General features: G+C 44.5%; 1 protein-coding gene across 2 annotated transcripts in view; it reads left to right on the top strand.

The window, feature by feature from the left end:
- DHPS (deoxyhypusine synthase) overlaps positions 1-22,660 on the top strand; it is a 155,515-nt gene that overhangs the window by 43,596 nt on the left and 89,259 nt on the right. For both annotated transcript variants that reach the window (XM_069604108.1, XM_069604109.1), the window contains exon 3: positions 6,173-6,337. In XM_069604108.1, the coding sequence (XP_069460209.1) occupies positions 6,173-6,337 (165 nt within the window). The remainder of the gene's footprint in view (positions 1-6,172; positions 6,338-22,660) is intronic.

Genomic DNA, 22,660 nt, shown 5'->3' with positions numbered 1-22,660 from the left:
AGAAAGAGGATGCTGGCACAGTAGTCGAGCTTGGAGAAGACGACAGTTGTTACTAGATGCTTGGCGGTGTTAAAAGGAAGGAGGTGCCTGGTTTTCCTAATACTTAGGAAGTTGAGGCAAGCTGCTTTTGCAGTTTTTGAAATGAAAGTAGAGAAGGGTCATAGATGACGCAGAGGTTTCTAGCTGAAGAAGCTCAGGGGAGAGTGTTGGGTGGGAACTGGATGAGGGAGGAATGAGTGATTGAGAGAGAGAAAGCATTTGGTAGGCAGGAAGAGCACCTCTATTTTGGTAGAGTTTAATATCAGAGAGTGCAAAGCCATCCAGTATTTAATGGGAGAGAGACTGTTGGAAATTTTGATATTGAGCTTAGAGGGGAGTGCAGGAAAAGAGAAGATTTGGGTGTCGTTGTAAAGAGTTGGTACGAGAACGCAAAGGAGGATATTAGTGCCCCAAGAGCAGGGGTGTACAGTCTAAAGAGGACTGGACCCAAGACGCAGCCTTGTGGAACACCAACGGTTGGTGGAATGAGTTGAGAGTTGTTGCTCCAGAGAATTGGTTGGGTGCCAGTTAGGCTTCAATCCAGGCAAGGGCTTGATTTCGAATCCCAAGAAGACTGCGTGTTGAGTATATCAGAGTGATCAACGGTGTCAAAGGCAGCAGACAGGTCAAGGAAAATTCGGCTAAAGGAAAGGTTAGAATGCCTAGCAGAGGCGATGACGCTGGACACAGTTTCCATGGAGTGACAAGAACGGAAACCTGAAAGTAGGAGTTTCTCGAAGGTTGTGGGTGTACGAAATTGGCAAGGTGGTTGAACACTACCCTTTCAAGCACTTTAGATTAGTGAGGACGGAGAGACACAGGACAAAAGTTATCTGGTAGGTTTGGGTCAGCCCCTTTGCTTTTGTAGGGGAGGTGAGTGGAAGGAGGGGACATTCAAGGCCCCCCCCATTCCTCTGCTTCCCAGGTGGGCACTCAATTATTTCGGAGATAGCTCAGGGGGAGATGGCGAAGGCCAGGGCTATCCGTCTCCGTAAAACCTGCCCTGCACCCCTTAGATCTGGGACCTAGAAACCTAATCTCTGTGTACCCCAGAGCAGAGTCAACAACGCAAGAGACCTTTAATCAGCGAATGTATTTTCCCTTCTGACCTATATGTAAAAGGATGCCCTCTCGGTGTGTGTGGAGTCCATGTAAACCCGCAGACACCTTAAGCGAGCTAATGAGTATAACAGTGTAAATACATATACGTGTGTTATTAGAAGTTTATTTTCTAATCTGTTATATTGAAAGTAGAGTGTGTACTGACTCATAACATTTAAATATGTGCACAACTAATTGTACTCCTGTAACGAGTAAACAAACCACAGTTCTATGCAAACTCACACAATGCTACCTCACTGTTGATAATGTAGAATGTAAGAGCATGCATACCGTTAGACAACTTCATATGTACCATTGATCGTATTTAGTTATTTGTGCTATATTGATTGTGTTAGCCATACCTTCTCTCACCACCCCCTGTTTTAGAGTTATGACATTGCTCAAATTACATGAAGCTTGAACGATGCCATAAGTGTATTTCTCTCAAATAGAGAACCAGCTAGATATACTTTGTGTGTAAATATAAAAGACTCCTGCCATCATGTGATGTGAAACTAAAGTTCCCAGAAGGGGGGAGGGCCTAAACCCATCCCCGAACTCCCTGGCCTAATCTTGAGTTATGTTGTTTGGACACCTGATCAGTGAATCAGTGAATCAGTGAAACCCCTCCAAGGAAGGACTCGTATAAAATTAAATGTATTTCCTGAAATCCAGCCACAGCAACCATATACCCCCGCCTCCCCTTGTCAATAGTCAACAAATACCCCCAGCCCAATATCCGAATGTGTTTTGGACATGAAAGCGATATCCTTGATAAAGACATATAATTGATGTTCAATAATGGAGAATCATGCCTTGTTTTTACATGTGCGACCTACTGGCCTTGCTGCCAAAAGAAACTATCAAATGTCTGAATGGATGGGAATGCGTGGCCACAAGGACAAAATGTGACAGTACCAGGATATTGATGTTTCCACTCATCGGATGTCGGACAGATGAGCCCAGCTGAACTGCTGACCCCACGTACTACATCATGACATCAACTCGCCGCGCACCTGTGGACCAATCAGCCATTACCAACCATATAGCACCTATAGGGGCCTCCTTTTAGCAACCAATCCCAATCTTTCATGTACCCCCTAGGCCTCCCCACTGCTGATGACGTTTTTTCTGTATATAACTGAATTGTAACATGTTACCTGCAGAGTGCTCTCGGCGTGAGCAGACTAGATTCTGTTTGCCCTAACTTTAGATAAAATACCTTTAACCGCACTCTCACTTGTTCTTGGTCTTATTCCCTCCTGGGATGTACCTTTATTGACTCTGTTGGTAGTTCACCAGCAGGCCTGTGGGGGCCCCCTCACCTTCAGAGGGATGACTGTGGCTGTTTTGAAAATACAACGAAAAAGCAAGCTGAGTCGAAGTGCAGGTTGAGGAGTTCAGTGGGATGAGATGCCATTAAAGAGGCAATAGTCTTGAGGATTAAGAGGGTTTGATGGGGCACAAGAGGGGCTAGCCTTCATCAGTAGAGCTAGGACCTTTTCAGTATTAGCGTAACTAAAGTGGCAGATAGAGGTTGATGATGATGATGATGATGATGGTAGAGTAGGCAAAGTGTAGAATGTCGGAGGAGGAAGGTCAGGAGAGAGTCTAATGTTTGACATTTTTACAGCAAAGTGTTCAGCTAGGTCATTAGCTCCGAGAGTTGAGTTGATGGTCATAGGCTTAGAAGGAGTAAGTTTAGGGTGCCATGTAGTCAGCGAGGATGGTTGGAGTGAGTCGATGAGGGTGAGGTAAAATTTCCTTTTCGCTCTATCAAGCGAGGACTTGAGAAAGCTCAGGGCAGAGAAGTAGAGTTGTAGGTCTGCATGCAAGTGGATACGCGTCTGTTTTGCGCAGCAGCCGACGCCTGGCAACCTGGAGAGGGTGTATGAATGGGGTGACCCATGGTTAAGGATGCTGAGACTTGGGGGTGAAAGTTAGCAGTCAAAGTAGAATGAGTAATATAGTAGGGATTGGAAGATGGAGAAGGCAGTGTTAGTGGAAGATGTATGATAAGGTATTTATAACGCGCCTATGCACAAGTGTTTCAAGACGCGACGAGGCAAGGGAGGGGGAACAGAGGGAAGACGGGACAACGATCTTACTAGGCCAGGCGAGATTGAGATTGCGCAAGTGCAGGGGAGGGGGAAGGGGAAAAGTGCAGGGGGAGGAGGGGCAGTTCATAGGATAATCGGTCAAATAAATAAAAGTGCGGCCTGCTGGTTGAAGGTCCGAGGGTAAGTGCAGACATCAGGTGTCAGGTGCTGGTAGGGGTCTGTAGGTATACAGTACAGTCTCCGAGTGTGAGGGTTGCCAGGGGGGCAGTGCAGGTGTTCAACTAGCGAGGAGGGGACCTGGGCCAGAGATCAGAGAGTTTCAGCCAGGAGATCAGCAGGGTAGAGGAGGAGAGAAAGCAGAAGCAAAGAGGAAGGTCTTGAGGTGCTTCCGGAATCGGAGGTGGTGGTTCTCCTCAAGTTTCAAAGAGGTAGGGAGCTGTTCCAGAGGGAGGCCCCAGCAGAAGAAAGAGATCTACCACTAACTTGTTGCTTGGAGAAGAATTGACTGACTCTGAGGGAGTTGTAGGCGGATGAGCGAAGAGCTTGAGAAGGAAGATATTTAGGAAGCAAAAGTTGAAGGTATTTAGGCCCCAGAAGGCCTTGTGGACAATGCAGAGGGTTTTGAACTTAATCCTCGCAGACACTGGAAGCCAGTGCAGAGATTTCAGTCTGGAGAGATGAGATCTCCTTGCTTTAGGCCAAGGTCAAGTCTTGCAGTCCTGTTTTGGATGAGTTGAAGAGGGCGGAGAGTAGAGGCAGGCAGATTTAGAAAGAAGCTGTTGCAGTAGTCCAGCCTGGAGAGAACCAGAGATCTGGAGACAGAGAGCTTCTGGGGGAAGGAGGGGAAAGGAAGAATACCTCGAGGAGGTACAGCTGGTAGTGTGACTTATTAGAAACGTCAGAGATGTGAGGAGAGAAGGAGAGTGCAGAGTCGAAGATGACCCAGAGGTTTTTAGCGTCACAGGTGGGAGCAGGAGGAGGGCCAAGAGAGGCCGGCCAGAGAGTGACAGCAAAGGGCGGAGCAGGTGTGCCGATGAGGCGCATCTCAGTCTTACTGGCATTAAGGCAGAGATCATTGGCGGCCCACCACTCCTGGATAGCAGACCGAGATGAGAGAAGGGGAAGAGGTGCCGGAAGGGAGCATGAAAATGAGTGTCACCGGCATAGCACTGAAAGTTGGGACAGCAAGCGGCAATGCAGTGGGCAAGAAGTACCAGGTATTGGTTGAACAGCCAGGGAGAGAGGTTGGACCCCTGGGGAACACTAGAGATAGAGGAAGGACCCAAGTTGGACCTGGGAGGGTCGATCGGAGAGGAAAGAGGTCCGCCAAGCCAGGGCCTGATCGGTGATACCCAAGTTATCACAGAGACGGTTGAGCAGGATGGCATGATTAACTGTGTCAAAGGCAGAAGAGAGATCAAGTAAGATGTGGACACAGGGCGTTTTGGAAACAAGGTTGGTCTTCACTGATGTTCAGGCAAGCAGTTTCCGTGCTGGCAGCTCTGAAGCCAGGCTGATAGTCATGGAGACAACCAACAGATTCAGTGTGAAGATTAAGCTGGCAGATGGCCAGCTTTTCCATGAGTTTGCCCAGCAAAGGAGTAATTGAGATTTGGCGATAGCCGGGCAGGAAGGGTTCGGCAGAGGGTTTCTTAAGAAGAGGGTGCACAAGGGAGTGCTTCAGGGGGGAAGGGAAGACTCCAGTAGTAAAGGATTGGTTGCAAAGTCCGCCAGAACAGGAGTCAGCATGTCAATGTGGTCCTTTATGGTTTTGTAGGAACAGGGGTGAACCTGTTAGACAAGACCTTCATAGATCGTACTTGTCTAGAAACCTTGTCTGGGGAGAACAGGGGAAAGGAAGAGGACGGTGGAGGACAGGTGGCTACAGAGGGGCCAGAGGTAAAGCGGGGTAGAGGGAGGAGGGGGAGAGGAAGAAGGAGAGAACAGGATGTCCTGCATTTTAGAGATGAATTGAGAATCCAGGGCTGTGCAGAGGGCCTGGGAGGGGACAGGAGCGGTGGAGACTGCAGCCGGATTGGCCAGCTCCTTGCAGATTTCAAAGTGTTTGGCCGAGTTGTTGGATGCCGCAAAGACGCAGGCTTGGATGTGGGCTCTCTTTTTGGTGCGGACAGAGCCGGTATTGCCTTTGGTGCAGGCGTCATGCCTGTTTGTTAGAGGGTGTACTGGAAGCACGCCATTTCCTCTCAGCTACCCTGCACTTGCGTTTAAGGGTGACGAGGTCTGAGTCGTACCAGGAGTTGCATTTGGCTTTGGGTGTGAAGCGTATCCTCATGACTGGGGCAAGAACATCAAGCGTATCGGATATAGCAGAGTGGAGCATGGAAAGGGCTGAGTCAGGGTGCGAGTCAGCCAAGGGGTGGTGGGGTGAGAAGATGGCGGCAAAAGCATCAACTGACATGCTTCATGGAACAGATAATCGAGAAGGTAGGTGGCAGTGCTGGAGTTGGCTTGGCAATGAGGGGTAGAGAGGGTGAGCTGGGAGGAAATCACTCTAAAGGGGAAGGTCTGAAGAGATCAGAACATCCAGTGTGCCCTGTAGAATGAGTCGGGCTAGGGGGGGGGGAGAATGAGAGTCGCAGAGGTCGCGAAGGAGTCCATAGGAAGGACAGGAAGCAGCCAGGTGGATGTTAGTCTCCCAGAAGGAGGAGTTGAGTGATCGAGACCAGGAGGGAAGTATGGGAGGGAACCTCTCCGGCCGTATGGTAGCATTTAGGGTTCATATATTTTGGGGGTGAGATGTTTATACTTTGGGTTCTGTTTATTTTCTTTCCTCTGATGTTTTAATTGAAGTGTTACATGTTTGGATGATTTTAAACCCTTGAGAGTTTGTGTTTTGATGGTGCTCTGTTATATGACTTGACCATTTGTCATGTTTACTAGGGGTGTGATGCATCTAGTGGTAATGCTTCTGCATTGTATAGGTACATCTGACAATTGTTTTCCGTTTCTAGATTGAAAAGAAGCTTGAGCCAATAAGCAAAGAGGACGAGAGCCCGATCAACCTCAACTGTTATCAGCGCGAAAGCAGTGGCTGCACTATCTTCTTGGGATACACATCCAACATGATCAGCTCTGGAATTCGGGAATCCATCCGCTATCTGGTGCAGCACAATATGGTATGTCAGGGAAACGTGGAGGGGGGGGAGAGGTATGCTGATAGTGTGACCTGCAACACCATTAGCCATCGTATACCTCTGCTGATTTGGCATACCACCTCTGATTTAGCATGCTCAGTTTTGTATAGCTTTTGTTTTTTTTTCTGCCTAGCCCACACTCACAAATCACCTCTTTAATCTTCAAACATTTTTGTGTCCAAAGGGTTTGAAGTCCGCCCCCATTAATCAGTGCTCAAGGTCCGAGTGTGTCTGGGAGTGAGATACCCTGTCAAGAGACAAACTTCCCATCCTCTCATACACACTTATTAACCTTTTGAATGTCCAAATTTGATATATTTTAAGGTGGCTACATTGAGGTTAATGTGAGGAATTTGGTTTGTTGTTCGAATACAATTAGACCAGGAAATGTGATGAGTGACATAATTCAAATATAGATGGGTTGAGAGGCTTGGTAATGTGGTGAGAGTTGGGTGAAAGACTGTTCTATCGGCTTGGTGTCCTAGGATGTTTGATTATGGAAGGGGTAGGGGCTGAACATGTATCTCAACCAAACCGCATTCAAATGTAACTTTATATGGCTGCTATTTACACAATGTACCACACCAACAGACTCCCTTGGATCATTATCCTATCACTGCCTCTGTCTAGAACTCCCCACAGTCTCGCCCTCATTTCTCCCTCATTCTTTTTCCTCTAACGCCCCTTATCCTTGTTCCTTTTCTTCAAGTGTTTGCACTTGATATGCCTCCGTTCTCCCAACTCCATCTTTCACAACTTCCCTTGTAGGCTTGTCTCTTAAACTGTAAGCATAAACCTGTTTTCAGTTTACGAGCCAACGCAAGATAAAGCATGCCCCCATTTGAATTTATACCTATTGGGTTTGACACATTATGGTTGCACATGACTCACAAGAATGGAACCTTCTTAATTGCCTTTGACACTGATTGAAGTAAATGCAATTCGTCTGCATAAATCATATGGAATGCTTCAGAGTAGCATGTAAGCTGTTCAATAGAAAATTAAGATTTTGCCATGTTCGCGCCAACCTACAAGCGTTTGATTCATTTTCTTTTACACATCAAAATGCAAACACTCCTACACGAATATAAACTAATATGAATGCGTGCTGCATTTACATGCTGAATAAATATTATCTGCCGTGTATATTTCAAAAGAATTAATGAAAGCAGTGGAATTATATTTTCTAAATAGAATGTGTTCTATTGAAGTTCAGTGTTTACTAAGGATTTAGAATCATATAGGGTGAAACCAGGGCTTGCATTCTTGAGAATGTGGAGACTTAAATATCTCCCATGCGATTTTGAATTTTGATTGGCCACCTTTTTGAATACTGACGGCATGGGGCGGAGGGAGTAAAGTGCTTTGCTGCAGGTCTTATAAAATATATATATAGTGATTGTCTGTAATTGTAATGAGGAGGGTGCCTTTGGCCTTCATCCGAGATGTACAGAAAAGTTTTGCAAAACCAATATTGTTCTATGAGAACGAGCGGTTTCCGCTTAGAGCAGCTCTTTGAGATAAGAAGAGGAAACCTGCTGTGGGAAGACACTGCTCTTGGAGCTGTTGCAGATAGTTTACAAAATGTGCAGAATATGTTTTGCAAACCAGTAACTCGCTTATAAGGCAGGTGATGAAAATTATAAATGAAGATAAAATGCCACTAGTCAGCATATACTGGCTAGGATGAAGCAAAACCCGCCCACAATGTACGGTGGACTGGTAAGGAAATGCGGTTGTTTTAGATGGGCATGATGGGGTTGGCCTATCTACCTGATAATTGGCTTCACTGAATAGCAGAAGTCGACAAGCCACTAAAGATCAGAGACAGCCAGGATCCATGCTCCTAAGAAACCAGTTGGGAGCAGATAGGTCTTCCTGATTCACATGGCTGGGATTGGCTGGGTGAGAGAACACAATCGGATGATTTAATGCATGGGTCATGGCAGAGCATATTTGCCTAAAGTCTAAAATAGGCATCGTGCCAAATGTTGCCCAATTATTGTTTTAATATATGCTCCAATAATCTGGAGGCCGAACTAAATCACTTTCAACTGGCTTCACTATGACAGTAAATCTGCTCATGGTCTAAATTCAATATTTAGTGTTTTACTTTCAATATTTTGAAATACGCCATGTTTACCCATTACTGCAACATATATTTTTCTTTTTAATTTTTGCACCATAGTCTTTTTGTTGGGTAGCTTGTTGTCTGCCTCTTGCTAATTTAACACCGAGTTTGTTGTGATAATTTTGGGCACAGCACATTGACTTGTCCTTTGTGTTTCTTTGGCCAAGATGGAAGTGGGTCTATTGATTGTATTTTGTTACCTGAATTAGTTTGCTTGACATGTCCCAAAAATTGTAGATGGGAAGTTTGGGTTAGGCACTATTGGCTGGGGTGGGTTAGGGGTCGTGTAAAGGCAGTGCAGGTCGGGGGAATGGATCTCTATCCAAAAAATTAGGCAAAGAAATTGGAGGAAAAGAACATTTGTTGGATGGTTATACCATGCTTAACATATGATAATAATGTTTGCAAATCCATGGCTTTAAACTGCTTGTAGGTCATTTTAAGGAAACTGCCCTTCGAAGCCATGGACCTGTGATTGTTTTAAAAAAATCTTTTTCTATTTAATGTGGGTTGGTAAAACCTCACCTTTCCCACGGACAGACAATCCTGACAGAACTAATGTGAGTATAATTTTAAGTTTTAATGTGTCCAAACTTTAACGGCTACACACTGCTGATTGGTTGTAGGTTACTTTAACCTTTATAGAAGTGAGTAAGAGAGTAGTAGTATGCTATGAATATGACAGTACTTTTTTGTAATATTAGGACCTGCATACTGTTTGACTGTGCTATTTTAAATGCTCATATCTCTACAAGAGGAATTTACATACATGCTAAAAGTGTGAGAGCATCCTTAATGTGTTTGACATTATTGCAGGTGTTAATACTTATTGGTTTAGTGATAACATTGTGTAGGGAACATATTGATAACATTTGTTTATCATACAAGAGAAATACAAATGGGTTCCTAGATCCTCTCAAGAGGTAGACCCACACTAATATTGCTGTCTGATAGGAAGCCTGTCAGATGTTCAGGCATAGTACGTCCTCTTGCACCCACCAAGTGCAGAGCTCCAACACTCTTCTAGAGCCCTGTGTTCTCGGTTGTAAAGCAAACCTCAGTCGTAGGTAGGCATTTAGAACGCTTTTGTGGTCGAGGTTAGGTTCTAGCATGCAGGGTATGATGAAAATTGTGACTTCATTCTGCCTGTTAATTTCTCCTGTTTGTCTCTAGCCTGCTAAATCCTCACCCCCTCCCCCTCAGTGTCTCTGGCCTGCCCCCCAACCACCCCTAAGTGTCTCTGGCCTTTCCGCCTCCCTGTCTCTCCCCTTGCTACGCCCTCCCCAGATGGGAGTGAAAAAGATTTGATGTCGTAAAAAATAAAAATGATATTACCGGTGGGGTATTTTTACTTGCATTTATTTTGTTGGGATGATTTGCCTGTTTTACAGAGTAAAGTGGCCAATATTCCACGTAAGAATGGTATTAACCTTGCTTTCTAAATACTGATCTATTTTATTCTTCTGTTATTTTGTAATTTTTATTGCTTATTGTTCACACTTCTAGTGCTGTACTACCAGCCTCAGATGGCGCAAGAATGACTCCAAATCCCAGAGGCGGTGAAAGGGCTTTATGGCCGCCCCTTGCTTTCGTTTCCGTGCTTTTCCCCTTTTCCCCAGACGTCCTTAGGCCCAGGTTGCTAATTAGTGATTGTTTCACCCTCTGTATGCTAATTCTATAAATAAACTGAGATGCATTCTCATTACACTTCCTCAGGGACTCCTAGGACTGTTGCAACCCTATACAGTTGTTTGTAATCTAATGGGGATGGGATATATGCCTTACAGACACACTGCTAGTTTCTGAGTTTTTTTTTATCATGCTCACTTTCACCTCTACATCTTTGCGTCTTCTACACTCTCCGTCTACTCTCCTCTGTCCCTTTGCTGTCTCTACCTTGTAGGCCTTGCATCCACCCTGTGAGATTTCACCTTCCCCTCGCACCCCTTTTCACTACTACCACCGCCTACTCACTACTACCCTCTTCACACTGTTAATTGTCCTCCCTCCACGCTACTCGGACACCCCTCTCTCACTCATACACTGACTTCACATTCACGCCCAACTTTCATGCACACTCAAGATGTAGTACCACTTTTGCTCTGCAGCCAGTCCCTCACATTGTCTAGAAATTGCCTCCACACTCCACGGCTCATTTCTCCCTATTGCTGGTCTCTTGGTCTTGCACCTCCTGTAGCCTCACGCGAATAACCCACACGTCATACTCCCTGTGGTGTTGTTTTTGATCTCCCTCCCCTTACCTGGATTGGTCCTCTGTCCCTGGCCAATCTAGGCCTGTCTTCCCCACCCAGGACATGATGAAGGAAGCAAAGATTAGTAGTAGCTGACTAAGCCCTGCCCACTTCCTCCATGCGGGCCTTCTCCAGAAAAGAAACTGCGGGCTCGGGGAGTTGAATGTCCTTGTTGGTATCAGGTGGGCCTTGTTCCTGGTGCCCCTAAAGGAAGTCCAATGGTTGTAGGGGTTTGGGTTACCTGGTTTAGTTCCTAGTGGTCTAAGGACACAACTCTTTCTGCTGCTTATGGATAGCATTGTTGCAGTCCTTCCCTTCTGCTGGTCTCTCTACCAGTTCCAGAACACTGGGGGACTGTTTGTTGGTGGTCAGGTCCTGATCTTCCTGCGGCTGGCGCATGGCCCTGGTTAATAGTTCAATATGATGGTATGGTTGCGACTGTAGGAAAAGTGAATTCCCTAGTTTATTTTCCATTGGGTACTATTTGCGTATAATGTTTACGGTATGTTAAACCTACAAACGAAATTAAGTTTTATAGCTTGTATAACAATATTTCATACACAATTTACAACAAATGTGCTCTACTGAATATACTCTAATAAGGATCTGCAAGTCCCTGCGCTATGCATATTTTCCTGCCTGCTGAAACTCTATAGCATGGACAGTCTTGGCCTTTCTTTTTACATTTGTTAGGGCGATTTTCATTAAGCCCTGTCGTCATGATCCTCTGGTATCTTTCAGACTTGGGTACTGTTATTTATTCTCTCAACCTCACCGGGTTCTTCAAGTGTTAGTTGTGACAGAGCATCCTAAGTCTAATGAGGTGGATTTGAGTGGTTCACAGGAACAGTATACACTTTTAATTAATTCTTATTCACCAAATAAGAGAAGGTCCACACTACATTCCACGTGCACCATTTGCAGTGACCGCTAGCCACTGCAGGTGGTGAGAGGCTTTGTTCTGGCTGGCTAGTAGTTTGCAACTTGCATTTTTGCCCACCTGCTATATTTTTATAAAAGACAAAGAGGAAAAAGCAATACACTTACAGCCATGTAAATTTGTAAAATGGAAGATGCCACACGGTATCACATAAGCAAGTGTTATTTAGGGTAAATAGAGAATCCCTTCTGTTAGGACAGTTTTTCTAAAGTCCATTTAAGGGCTTCATAAAACCATACACCTGAGGCAGAACATCATTTCACTCTTAGTAGAAGGCTGTAACACCTAAGAACATGTGGTAGCAAAGACAGAACAGACAGTATCTTAGGAGGGAGAGTGCGCTGTAGCTTGATACAAAGAAATTGTAGCATACATATGGTCCAAAGAAACACTGAAACACTACATATTGTAAAAATAAAGGATTAATTTAAATACAAGTAGGCCAAGATACATCTTGGGGCAGTAAGTACTATAACATCTCATATAAGCATAATTTGTAAAAACCAACTCGATACATATGGGTTACAACCCAAAGTATAACCCTATTAGGTTACAGTAAGCAGTCTAGGTGAGTAAAACTTAGAACACATTCAGAATGGCTGTCGGCTATTCTTGGAGAGTGAAACCAGATTTTAATATTCAATCAGTAATTCAAGGGTAGTAGACCCTGTCAGTCATGCAGTGACACTCAGTTACAGATATCATTTAATAGACCAACAGTTACAAGTATACATATTACTTTGTAGAACACAGCTCAGAGCTAGTAAAGTAACTCATACTTTCTGGAGAGGCCTTAAACTACTCAATGATAAGTATGACCACTCATTAACTATTTTAGAATTTGCTAAGCATTTCAGGGAAACAAATAAAATTACAGTTTAATAGACAGAATGTATTTCAAGGTCAGTAATTAACATGTTACAATATTTGTGGCTCGCACCCACAATTGTTTAATAGAAATGAGTTCTGACGGGTCCACCTTTTAACTAGTAGTGGCTTGCACCAACAATTAGCTAAGTAACATTTAATTATAAAGTTACTCTATTTTAGAAGTGCCCCTAGAGCGGTTTCAGGGAAAGCACAGCCCAGTGTTACACGTTTAGAAGAGCCTCAGCTATTCAAGGTAAATTAAGACCCATATACTTTTAAGAGGGGGCTACAAGCAACTCAAAGACAAGTATTAACTTCAAGAATGTTTTAGATCTGTAGGGCAAGCAAACCCCATTGGTACACATTTAAGAATGACAATCTGTTATTCAAGGTAGGTAAACCCTATTGGTAAGCTTTTACAAATATTCAGTTAAGAATATTAAACCACCCTAATACCCATTACTTGGGGGAGCAAGCACCATTCAAAGTTAGTAAAGATAACTTATAAACTTTTTAGAGGGGCAGTATGCAACTCACAGATAAGTATTAACTTTTAGACACTGTAAAACCTTTCTATTGCAGAGATGCAGTTACAATACTAACTCATTTACAAGTAAGTACTTTTACACTCATTATACTTTCAAGACCCAATCCTTATCTTATAAAGTCCTTCCCTAGTCTATAGCATGAGTTTTCTCAGAAGCGGAAGAGGTACCCAAGTTCAAGAGGATATCTTCAACAAGTGCTTCCCTGCTCTGCTCCCCCAGAACCATCTAGGACCACATTGACACCCTCGCTCCAGCCTTGGCTGATTTCTGCAATCACTCTTTCGCCACTACATCCCCTTCCCCATCCCCTCCTCTTAAGCACTCCCTTGTGCACCCCCCCTCCTTAAAAATCTTTCTGCCTATCCTACCTTTCAGGCAAACTATCGCACAAGCTCCATCACTCCTTTCCTAGGTAAACTCTTGGAATCGCTGGCCATCTCACATCTTACACTCCACACTGAATTGGTTGGTTATCTCCATGATAATCAGTCTGGCTTCAGAGCAGCCAGAGGCACACAAACTGCTCTCCTGAACACCCGTGAAGATCTGCTCACTAATCTTGACAAGCATTCCTTCTGCCCTCCTCCTCCTTGACGTTTTCTCTGGTTGCTTGGTTACACCTGAAGTCTACTGTGTACCAGGTTCCTCCATGATCCATCTCCCTGCACTGCCTCTGGGCCTACCGCGCATTTATGGGCTGTAACTGTTACCCACAGTCCCCTGCCTCCACGCTGCCCTGGCTGCACTTACTCAGAGCAATGTTGCCCTTATTGCACCCCCCTATTGCACCTCCCCTTCCCTCTCCCTTGCACTCCCCTCTCTCCCTTCCCTCTGCACTTTACGTCATCACACTTGCACGATCTGAATAACACAAGGCCTAGTAAGATTGTTTGTCTCGTCATCCCTGTCTTTCCTCCCTTGTCTTGTCGGGCCTAGAAACACTTGTGTACAGGCGCGTTATTAATGATATATCATATCAAATATTAGCTTCAAAGTTAGTTATAAGTGTACAGGGACTTCACAGAAGACTAACTATATGCGTTCAGCATTAGTCCTTGGCAAGTGGTATGGGCAAATTCGCAACCACATGAATCACCCATTCAGCCTCACTGGATTCACACAAGACTTAAGGTTAATATTACCCAAGCCAACACAGTACCTTGGGAGAAAAGAAGAGCTTCTGAGTGGATACCTTCAGGATGCTGCAGCTTAGGACCCAGTCCCTGGATTCTTGGTCTTGAGACAAAAGAACAGCAAAGGTTTATTCATGGATTCTTGCGTCTGTGGATTTGACGCCCTTTTACAGGAGCTCGATTAAGAACCAATATTGTCGGTCGGATTCTCTTCAATCTCTCGATCCTGCACTCTGGTGAGGGGGGATATCAGGGATTCAAATCGTGTCCCTGAAGGTCGAGAATCGGACTTCGAAAGACCATGCACTGCACACTGGCTTGAGATCCCAGGGTATTGGTGGTTTGCAGGCCAGCAAGTTCGCAGCACATCGTGCGATGGCTCAAAATGAATTGTATATGTACATACAGCAATGTAACCAAGCTGAGAATATTCTTTTTGCCTTGTGCGCCCTGATACCTCCGGGTCCGGTGCGCAATACAAATATTAAACTAAACTAAAACGAAACTATGTATTCTTGAGACTAGTGGATCTCACCAGCCGCTGGGTAGGAGTCTCATTTGGGACCCCCAGGTCGATTGGAAGTAAGGGTTACATAAGGCTCTGGTTACACAGCAGGTTCTCTGGTCGCTGGTAGGGGTGTCACGGTATTAGTTTTATGACGGTACAATAACCTTCTTGTCAAATGACGGTTTATCGTGGTATAGCAAGTGGAGTTAACTAATCTTAACAAATATTTTCTAAAAGGTCATAAATTGTCAGATTTATCATCACAAACAAAACCAGGCACCCAGGGCCTGAATTGGGCTTTTCAACATACTTTCCACTGAAATGCCACCCCTTGCTTCCACCAAACACAAACACACGTGTGGAGAGGAGGGGGGCGGGGGGGAGCAGAGCCCTGCTGCGACTGGCAAAGCGAACTGAATAGCTTTTCTTAGGTTATCATTTTTAGGCTTTTAGCTCCCCCACTGGCTACTGGTGAAGATGAACATGGTGCCATCTTGATAACCTGCATGCCACAGATCAATGGAGTCTGATGGTAGTATACGCTTGTGCACATAGACACACACACACATACATACATACATACATGCACACACACACACACACACACACACATGCACACGCACTCTCTCTTTACGTTGCAGCCTTTAGTTTACTTCCGGGCCATAAGGTGTTCAGTAATCATGGACATGTTACCCTTTGGTATGGCAGCAGGGAATACCCACAGAGATGAGTAAATTTCGTAGTGTGACTTATTATTTGTAAATTCAATGATAGAACGAGGGAAATCCCTCATTGTCATATGTTTAGAAAACATTATCCATTATAAATATATAAACCCCAAAGCCGCCAACCCAAAGTCCCGGGAGGATAGCTCAGCGGCAACGTGCGTGCATTGGAAGCAAGACGACACGAAGCAACACGGGTCTGATCCCCGGGTCCGCGCTTAGAAACCTCTGGGTGTTTAAGCGCGTTATAAATACGCAACTAAGACAAAAACTAATTCTTTAACAGTGCCTCGATGCCCGCGGGCTGTGTGAGCGCTTTAAAAGAAAAATGTAAATTAAAAAAAAAAAAGTAAAGCCTTTTCCTTCTTGGCACTGTATTTATTCTTCCTATTGCTAACATACTGATTTTGTGTCAGGCACGTGCGGTATATGGAATGGCATTAAAAACCTCTGAAACTGAAACTACTTGGCAGACGGCACATCCAACAGTGCCTTACCAAGACTGCACAGCACTTGCTTACTGCAGCCTTTCCAAATCAGATTGAAAAGCACACTTAACGGTATGAACGGTATACCGGTATAAACAATGTGACGGTTATTATTGTTCAATTAAGTGGTTCACGGTATCTTTAACGGTATACCCTAATACCGTTACATCCCTAGTCGCTGGCAATGATTACAACTGTTGTTTCTTCATCAGATTTGGTTCCAATGGTCGAATTGTCAGCTGCTGCCAGGATCAGAGAATTTATCAGGACCTACAGCACAACTTCTGCAAATTCTCCCTGTAGTCTACAGAAATGGGCAGTCTGGCTGTTCAATCATTGGGAACTGGTTCCTTTTAGGCAAGGGGAAAGACAGAGGGCTGCAGAGTTTTGAGTTCCTCCTTCGCTTCCTGCCTTCTCAGACACTCTGGAACCTTGTTGGGGAATCCAAAGGATTCCCGCCGAAGACAAAACTTCAACCAAGGTAGTTCCCACCTAGAATGGAAGACGACGACCTAGGAAACTACACGCAAACATGAAATAGTGAAGATAGGAGCCCGCCATTCCAGCCAAATGGTGGCCCTCCTGTTCACTACTGCAGCTGATTTGACAGCCTGGGACTAAAAGTCCTAAAGGTAAAACCCCTGCCACCAGCCTTTCAAGTAAACATGTAATTGCAACTTAAGTGTTACCAGGTAAGTAAGAAAGGGAATACATTGTAACACTCAAGCACTCCACATAAGGTGTGGTGTGCTGGCTCACTAAAATCAAAGTAACAGGGATGTGAATTCCACTTTACCTCTTGGGAACAGTAGTTCACCCAATAAATAGAAGAAATAAAAGGAAGTGACTGCATTTAAAATGCTGTGCACTGCCATAGTACATTAGTCAGTCCAAAGTTATCGGAAACTATAACTCCAATCACACACCATGGAGAGACATAAAAAGGTCACCCATAAAAAGAGTACAAGACTATGTGACGGGGGTAAAAGGGTGGGGAAAAGATTCCCATTCACAGCATAATTACCAAGCCCAAGCAAAAAGTTCTGGGGTTGACACAGGTCAGGACGATTTATCGCTAAAATGAAAATCTTAACACGTCCTAGAAGGAAATACGCAGTAATGGGTATGTAAAGGCTTTCATATCTAGGCTGCCAATGTCAAGAGCAACGTGCCAGCCAAAAGGAACCAGTAGTGAAAATGGGGACATTATTTGGTGGGAAGGACAAAGAGCAGTGTGTTCGGCTGGAAGGAAGCCTGCAAAGAGTCCCTTAAAAATGAAGACAGTTCTTCAAGCCTAGGGTTAAAGAAAAGAACCCCCCTTCATACCCCAACCCCTTAATCAAGAAGTGTGTGAACACAGCAGCCCAATATTATACAGCAGGCATCATTGAGGAGTGGTCTGCTAATGACCAGTCTTGCTTTCACGCTCACCCATGCACTCACAAAGCGCTCTCGCAAAGAAATGAATCCACACTGTCCCAGTCGGGCATCTGCCAGTCAGAACTTCCTCTTGCATACAGAGAGACTCTGGCTTGTCATGGGATCCGCTCAGATCTTTGAGGCAAACAAAGGCTGTCTCCATTTTGATGAATGGAAGAGCGTGTCACAAAGGACTCTTAGGGAAGAGAAACACTGTCAGGCTTTGTGTTCAGTCTGGCTGGGAGAAAAAAACAGCATAGAATACAGAGGGGATACCATATGTTGTTAAAATGAGATTTCCAGTAACAATATTAGAAATGACACCAATGCATATTCATGTGCGTCAATGATGAAATCTCTCTTGGAATAATTACAGAAAAGGCACCCTCCTATTTCACACTCAACCGCCTTAAATAATTAACCTGCATGGTACAAAACTGATATTGGTTAAAAATAATCCAAACATTTCCCTATATGTAAAACCTACCCTGTTGATTTTTGTAGGCGCATTTATTTTTGTTTCTAGTTGACTGTGAGAGCGGTCTCGTTGAACTCGGCGATTCAGCCGGACACATTGAAGCTTATCTTGCCCAGCAAGGGTTGCCAAGGCACGTAAATGGGTTAAACCCTTTATAATCTGCGATGGGGAACTGAAGCAGCCTTCTGTGAGGCTTCCTGGGGCGAGAAATGTTTGCATGCTCTCCGGATTGCCCCTTTGCTGCATGGCAGGAGTACTTTAGCATAGGCCATTCAGCTTCAGAAAAAGTGTAGTTTACCTTCTACTTGCAACCAATCCAAATTTGATCGTTCTATTTTGTGTGTGCGTTTTGAAATAAAATGTGTGCAGGTATTAATGCACTGAAAAAAAGAGATGCATTTGAGCCAACCGAAAATGCAGTGTATAATGTGCCATGCAACCCCTATTGCACCTTATACATCCTACTCGCACCCCAAAGTATTGCATGTGCCGTCACATGACATCACCATGGGTAACCTATGCAACCATGTTCTAGGAGTCTTTTGTGATGTCTAGGATGGCAATATAAATGACTGAATCAATGACCACTGATATTCACAATTAGATCATGGATTGCTTCACCAATGACCTAATTGCACATTTGCTAATGCCGTAATTGATGACCGCTCCAAGTTCACTGGTGACCTAATACATAACATATCTAAAATAACCTGTGACCAATAGTGCTACATTTAGCCTTTAGGAGCACCTTGTTTACAAATATAACCATTTAGAAAGTAACATGCACATTCGACGAATTACCGGCGTTTGAGGGTTTGACTCCAGACTTAATATTTGTATGGAATGGAGTCCACAAAGGGGGAAAAAAAGGGAGTGTTCGAATTGAAGTAAGGCAGATAAACCTCTGATATATGGAGTTAAAAGCTCTATTATACGGTGATAAATGAATGTTTTTGACATATCTACACATACTATCACATTACATTGGTTGGATTTAGAGACGGCAATATATTTGTTATGATTTTTAAATTGACACACTTCCTCTCTGGTGCAGCTAGAGCAAAATGCAACATTAGCACAGAGCTCTGTAATTTCTATGCAGGGCTTAAAGACATGCACGAAGTGCGCACTTCCGCACAAGCCTACAGCTTGAGAGCAGCAATATTTTTGACGATTATTTAACCAGCACAGCAAATGCGGAGGAAATAATGGGGGAGAATAGAAATGAGAGATAAAGTACGTTTCCTTGTCTCTCTCATGCTTTTACGCCACGTGCTGCCACAATGTACGGGCACCTTTGCATTGAGGCTGTAGTCTGTTTTTTTTTATTTTTATATATTTGTAATTGGTTTTTGTCTTGCGTTCTATAAGGGAACAACATCACCACTACTCCTCTACCCTACCTCCTTGGATGCAGTGTCAAGTCTATGTGTACTCTGTTCGTCTGGTGACTTAGTTCATGAAATCCCCAGTATACGAAGCCTCTGCAGACACATGGGTTTATGAAAGTCATTATTTAGAAAGGCAAGCATTAGGCCCCAGTCCGACCAACATTTTGTCTGTTCCCCCTGAGTGGAATCTCTTACCCATTCTAGGGCTTGTTCTACCAGGGGATCTTTCAGTTTCCATCTTTCTGCCACTATGTGGAGAACGGCAATGTTGAGAATAGTCTATGCTTTCCTTTGTGGTCTTGGCATTGACTCAGTTTCCCGAGCCCACATTCCCAACAGGCATTATTCTATTTCCCTTCTGACGGGCAAGCCAAATATTTAACTGTGGCCCAAAACAGCACTATCGCTGGGCAGACCCACCAAATGTGAGCCCAGTCACCCACTCCCCCCCTATCTATGTATGTAACCCTTCTGGGGTGAAGTGCCAATGTACCATCATTTTAATCCACTTTCTCGAATATGTATTGCCCTTAGTTGTCTTCTGCTATGGGATGCTCCATTGACTTATCCCTTTTCTGCATAGAAGTCCATGTCGCCTGTGCGGGAGTGTCTAAGAATATTTTGTAGAGGGCTGAGACAAAGTTCTGATCTCCTGTGTTTACTGTGATGTATTTCTCAAATGGGGTTGTCTGCCCTTGCCGTTTTCTACTAGGGTCCATCAGCCAATGTCTCAATTGTAAATACCTTAGTCTTTCTCCCTCATCTACCCCAGAGTTCTCTTTGCATTGTTCAAACGTTTTTATTTCTGGACCCTTCAACATATCTCATCTTGTTGCATGCTATCTTTTGCCATTGTAATTACGCCCTTGTTCTCCTCCCGGTCCTTAATGAGGGTTCTGGCAAAGCAGGGTTAATGAAGACTGTAATGATGTAATCCTCCTCTGCTTCACCAGGGTATCCCACAGGACCGCCTCCAGTGCCATTTTCATACTCTTATGCATGACCCCATTACCGTCAACATCTACTCTACAATTCAGGCATGGATGGCAACCAGTCATCTCAGCCTCAACTGCGACAAGATTAAATCTTAATTATCGGCACACCCAATGCCTACAAGTCGTTTAACATTCAATTCACATCCATCCTGATCGACCAGGGTGTGATTCCTGTCTCAATCACACTTAAGACACTAGACTGGGAGTCTACCTTGATGCTTCACTCACCCTGTCCAGACAAGTAATCGCTGTTGCCTCCTCTGCAGCTTACGCCACTAAGGTCCTCAACGCAGCCAGACCATTCCTCACGAATGCCTCACCATTGCCCGGGCCTTCATTGGCTCCAAGATGGACTATTGTAATGTCTTAGTTACATGCACCTCAGTTGGAAATATTCAAAACTGCAATAAATAATGTCTTGAGAGCAGCCCTCAATATCCCGAAATGAGAACACATCTTCAAAGCTAGAAGAGGAAGCTCTTTCACTGCCCAACCAGGAGCAGATCAACTTTAAAACACTATCCTTTGCCCACAAGTGCCTCTCCAATACAGCGCCCCCTTACCTTAGGCTCCAGCTTCCCTTGCCATGCTGCCAAACTCTGGAATGACCCTTCCCCCACCCACCCCTGAGGGCTGAGAAATCCTACTGAATCTTTAATAAAGCTCTCAAAACTCAGCTCTTCTCCTAACCTGCCCCCTCCACCCTCCTTGTCCATCATGTCAGTAACTTCACCATACTATACCACCATACAGAATGGTACAGGAACCAAAATGTATGAGAATGTCATGCCTTAATGGAACTGTAATATTACCTTTGCTCATTTTCTCTATGCAACAAATACTTCACTGTATGACTATGCTTGCCTGCTTGACTTGTACCTGCAACAGCGCCTCAATGCCTCCGGGTTGTATGTGCGCTTTACAAATGAAATAAATATTGTTTGGTCTATCTTTCATTTTTACCCACACAACCTCGTCCAGTGCATTCCCTTCTATTCCAGATTATTTTGTGATTCACCGTAAACCACACTTTAATCCGCCAAATGTGTGCCACCAAATAGTACATGTAAAAGTTTGGGAGTGCTTGATAGACCCCGTTTATTTGTTGCCAACCATAATTGTCTTTAGTGCAACTCTCTGTGCTCGATTTTTCCATATGATTTTTTGTGGGATGGCTGTCGGGAGGACTTGGAAGTAATGGAGGAGTTTTGGGAGGAACACCATTTTAATTGTTTACCCTACCCAACCAAGATATCATCTAGGGGTTTTCTGAGATGCTGTTTAACCTCCTCGAGTAATGGAATGTAATTTGCAGTATATAATGAATAGAGCAAATCTGTTTATTTTCACTCCAAGGTAAATTGTTTGTCGGCCCAATTAAATGAGGAAATTAGCCGGGTATTGGCTAATTGTTCCCCTTCCAAAGTTGGGTTCAGCCTGACTTTTTTTGTTGTTTTTTTATGGCCTCCATTTTCTTCTGACACCCTGAAGACCCATGCCTGTCCTAACATAACCACCTTTTTGTGCAGAGTTATGATAAGCCAACTTAAAGGTGCAGTCAGTTTACACTTAATTATTGGACCATACTCTCAATGGTAGTGACTGAGCAATCAGGCTTTACTCTGGAGGAAGTAGGCTTGGTGTGAAGGACAGTTAACACACTTTGGTTACTTTGTATCACTTGTGTAACTTAACATTGTACACAGCAGTTTACACTAGGTGCGCTAAAAGGATAAGCGTGTGTGTGTGTGTGTGTGTGTGTGTGTCTGCACGCACCAACAAACCGGAGACCAGTCGAAAGGAGGCCTGGCTACCAACTTCTGCTACTGTCAGAGGAACCATGTCTTGCTGAAGACCTTTAGCAGTCCTGCGAAGGAACTGCGACCTTGGGAGTGGAGGGAACATCCGTTCCTGACGTCTGCTCAGTACCCTGCAAAAAACAGCCTTCGGAAGTTCCCAGGCACTGTCCTTTGGCTGACCTGCCCTGAGTTTGGGCTACTGTGCTGCCGACGTCACCATTCTGAGTTTCGACCTGCAACTTTGGGGATCCTCAGCTAGTCCTACAAGACTCACCTCTGCGAATTGTCGGCGTCCTAGCATCAAGGGGACCAGAGATGAGAGGGAAAGTCTGACTACGCTTACCTGACCGGCGTGCAGTCCTGAGAGGGGTCCCACATCGAGTTTTGCTGTATTCTTTGTTCGAGAATCCTTGCACCAGCGACACCAACCGGATATCAGCTAGAACCTGCAACCCCAGCGAATCGAGGACTACGGCTGACGGGAGGAGCAAGTCTGGGCCTTCTTCTAGCGACCTGCCAAGTCTTGAGAAGGATCAGAGTACGGGAAGTAAGTTACAGTGGTTCTTACCTACCCCTAAACTCCCATTATAAGTCTATGAGCTTATAATGAACTTAATTTCTAACAATT

The sequence above is a fragment of the Ambystoma mexicanum genome, chromosome 3q (assembly GCF_040938575.1).
Source record: "Ambystoma mexicanum isolate Mex_15411 chromosome 3q, UKY_AmexF1_1, whole genome shotgun sequence".
NCBI classification, from domain to species: domain Eukaryota; kingdom Metazoa; phylum Chordata; class Amphibia; order Caudata; family Ambystomatidae; genus Ambystoma; species Ambystoma mexicanum.
This window is presented reverse-complemented; position numbering and strand designations above follow the sequence as displayed.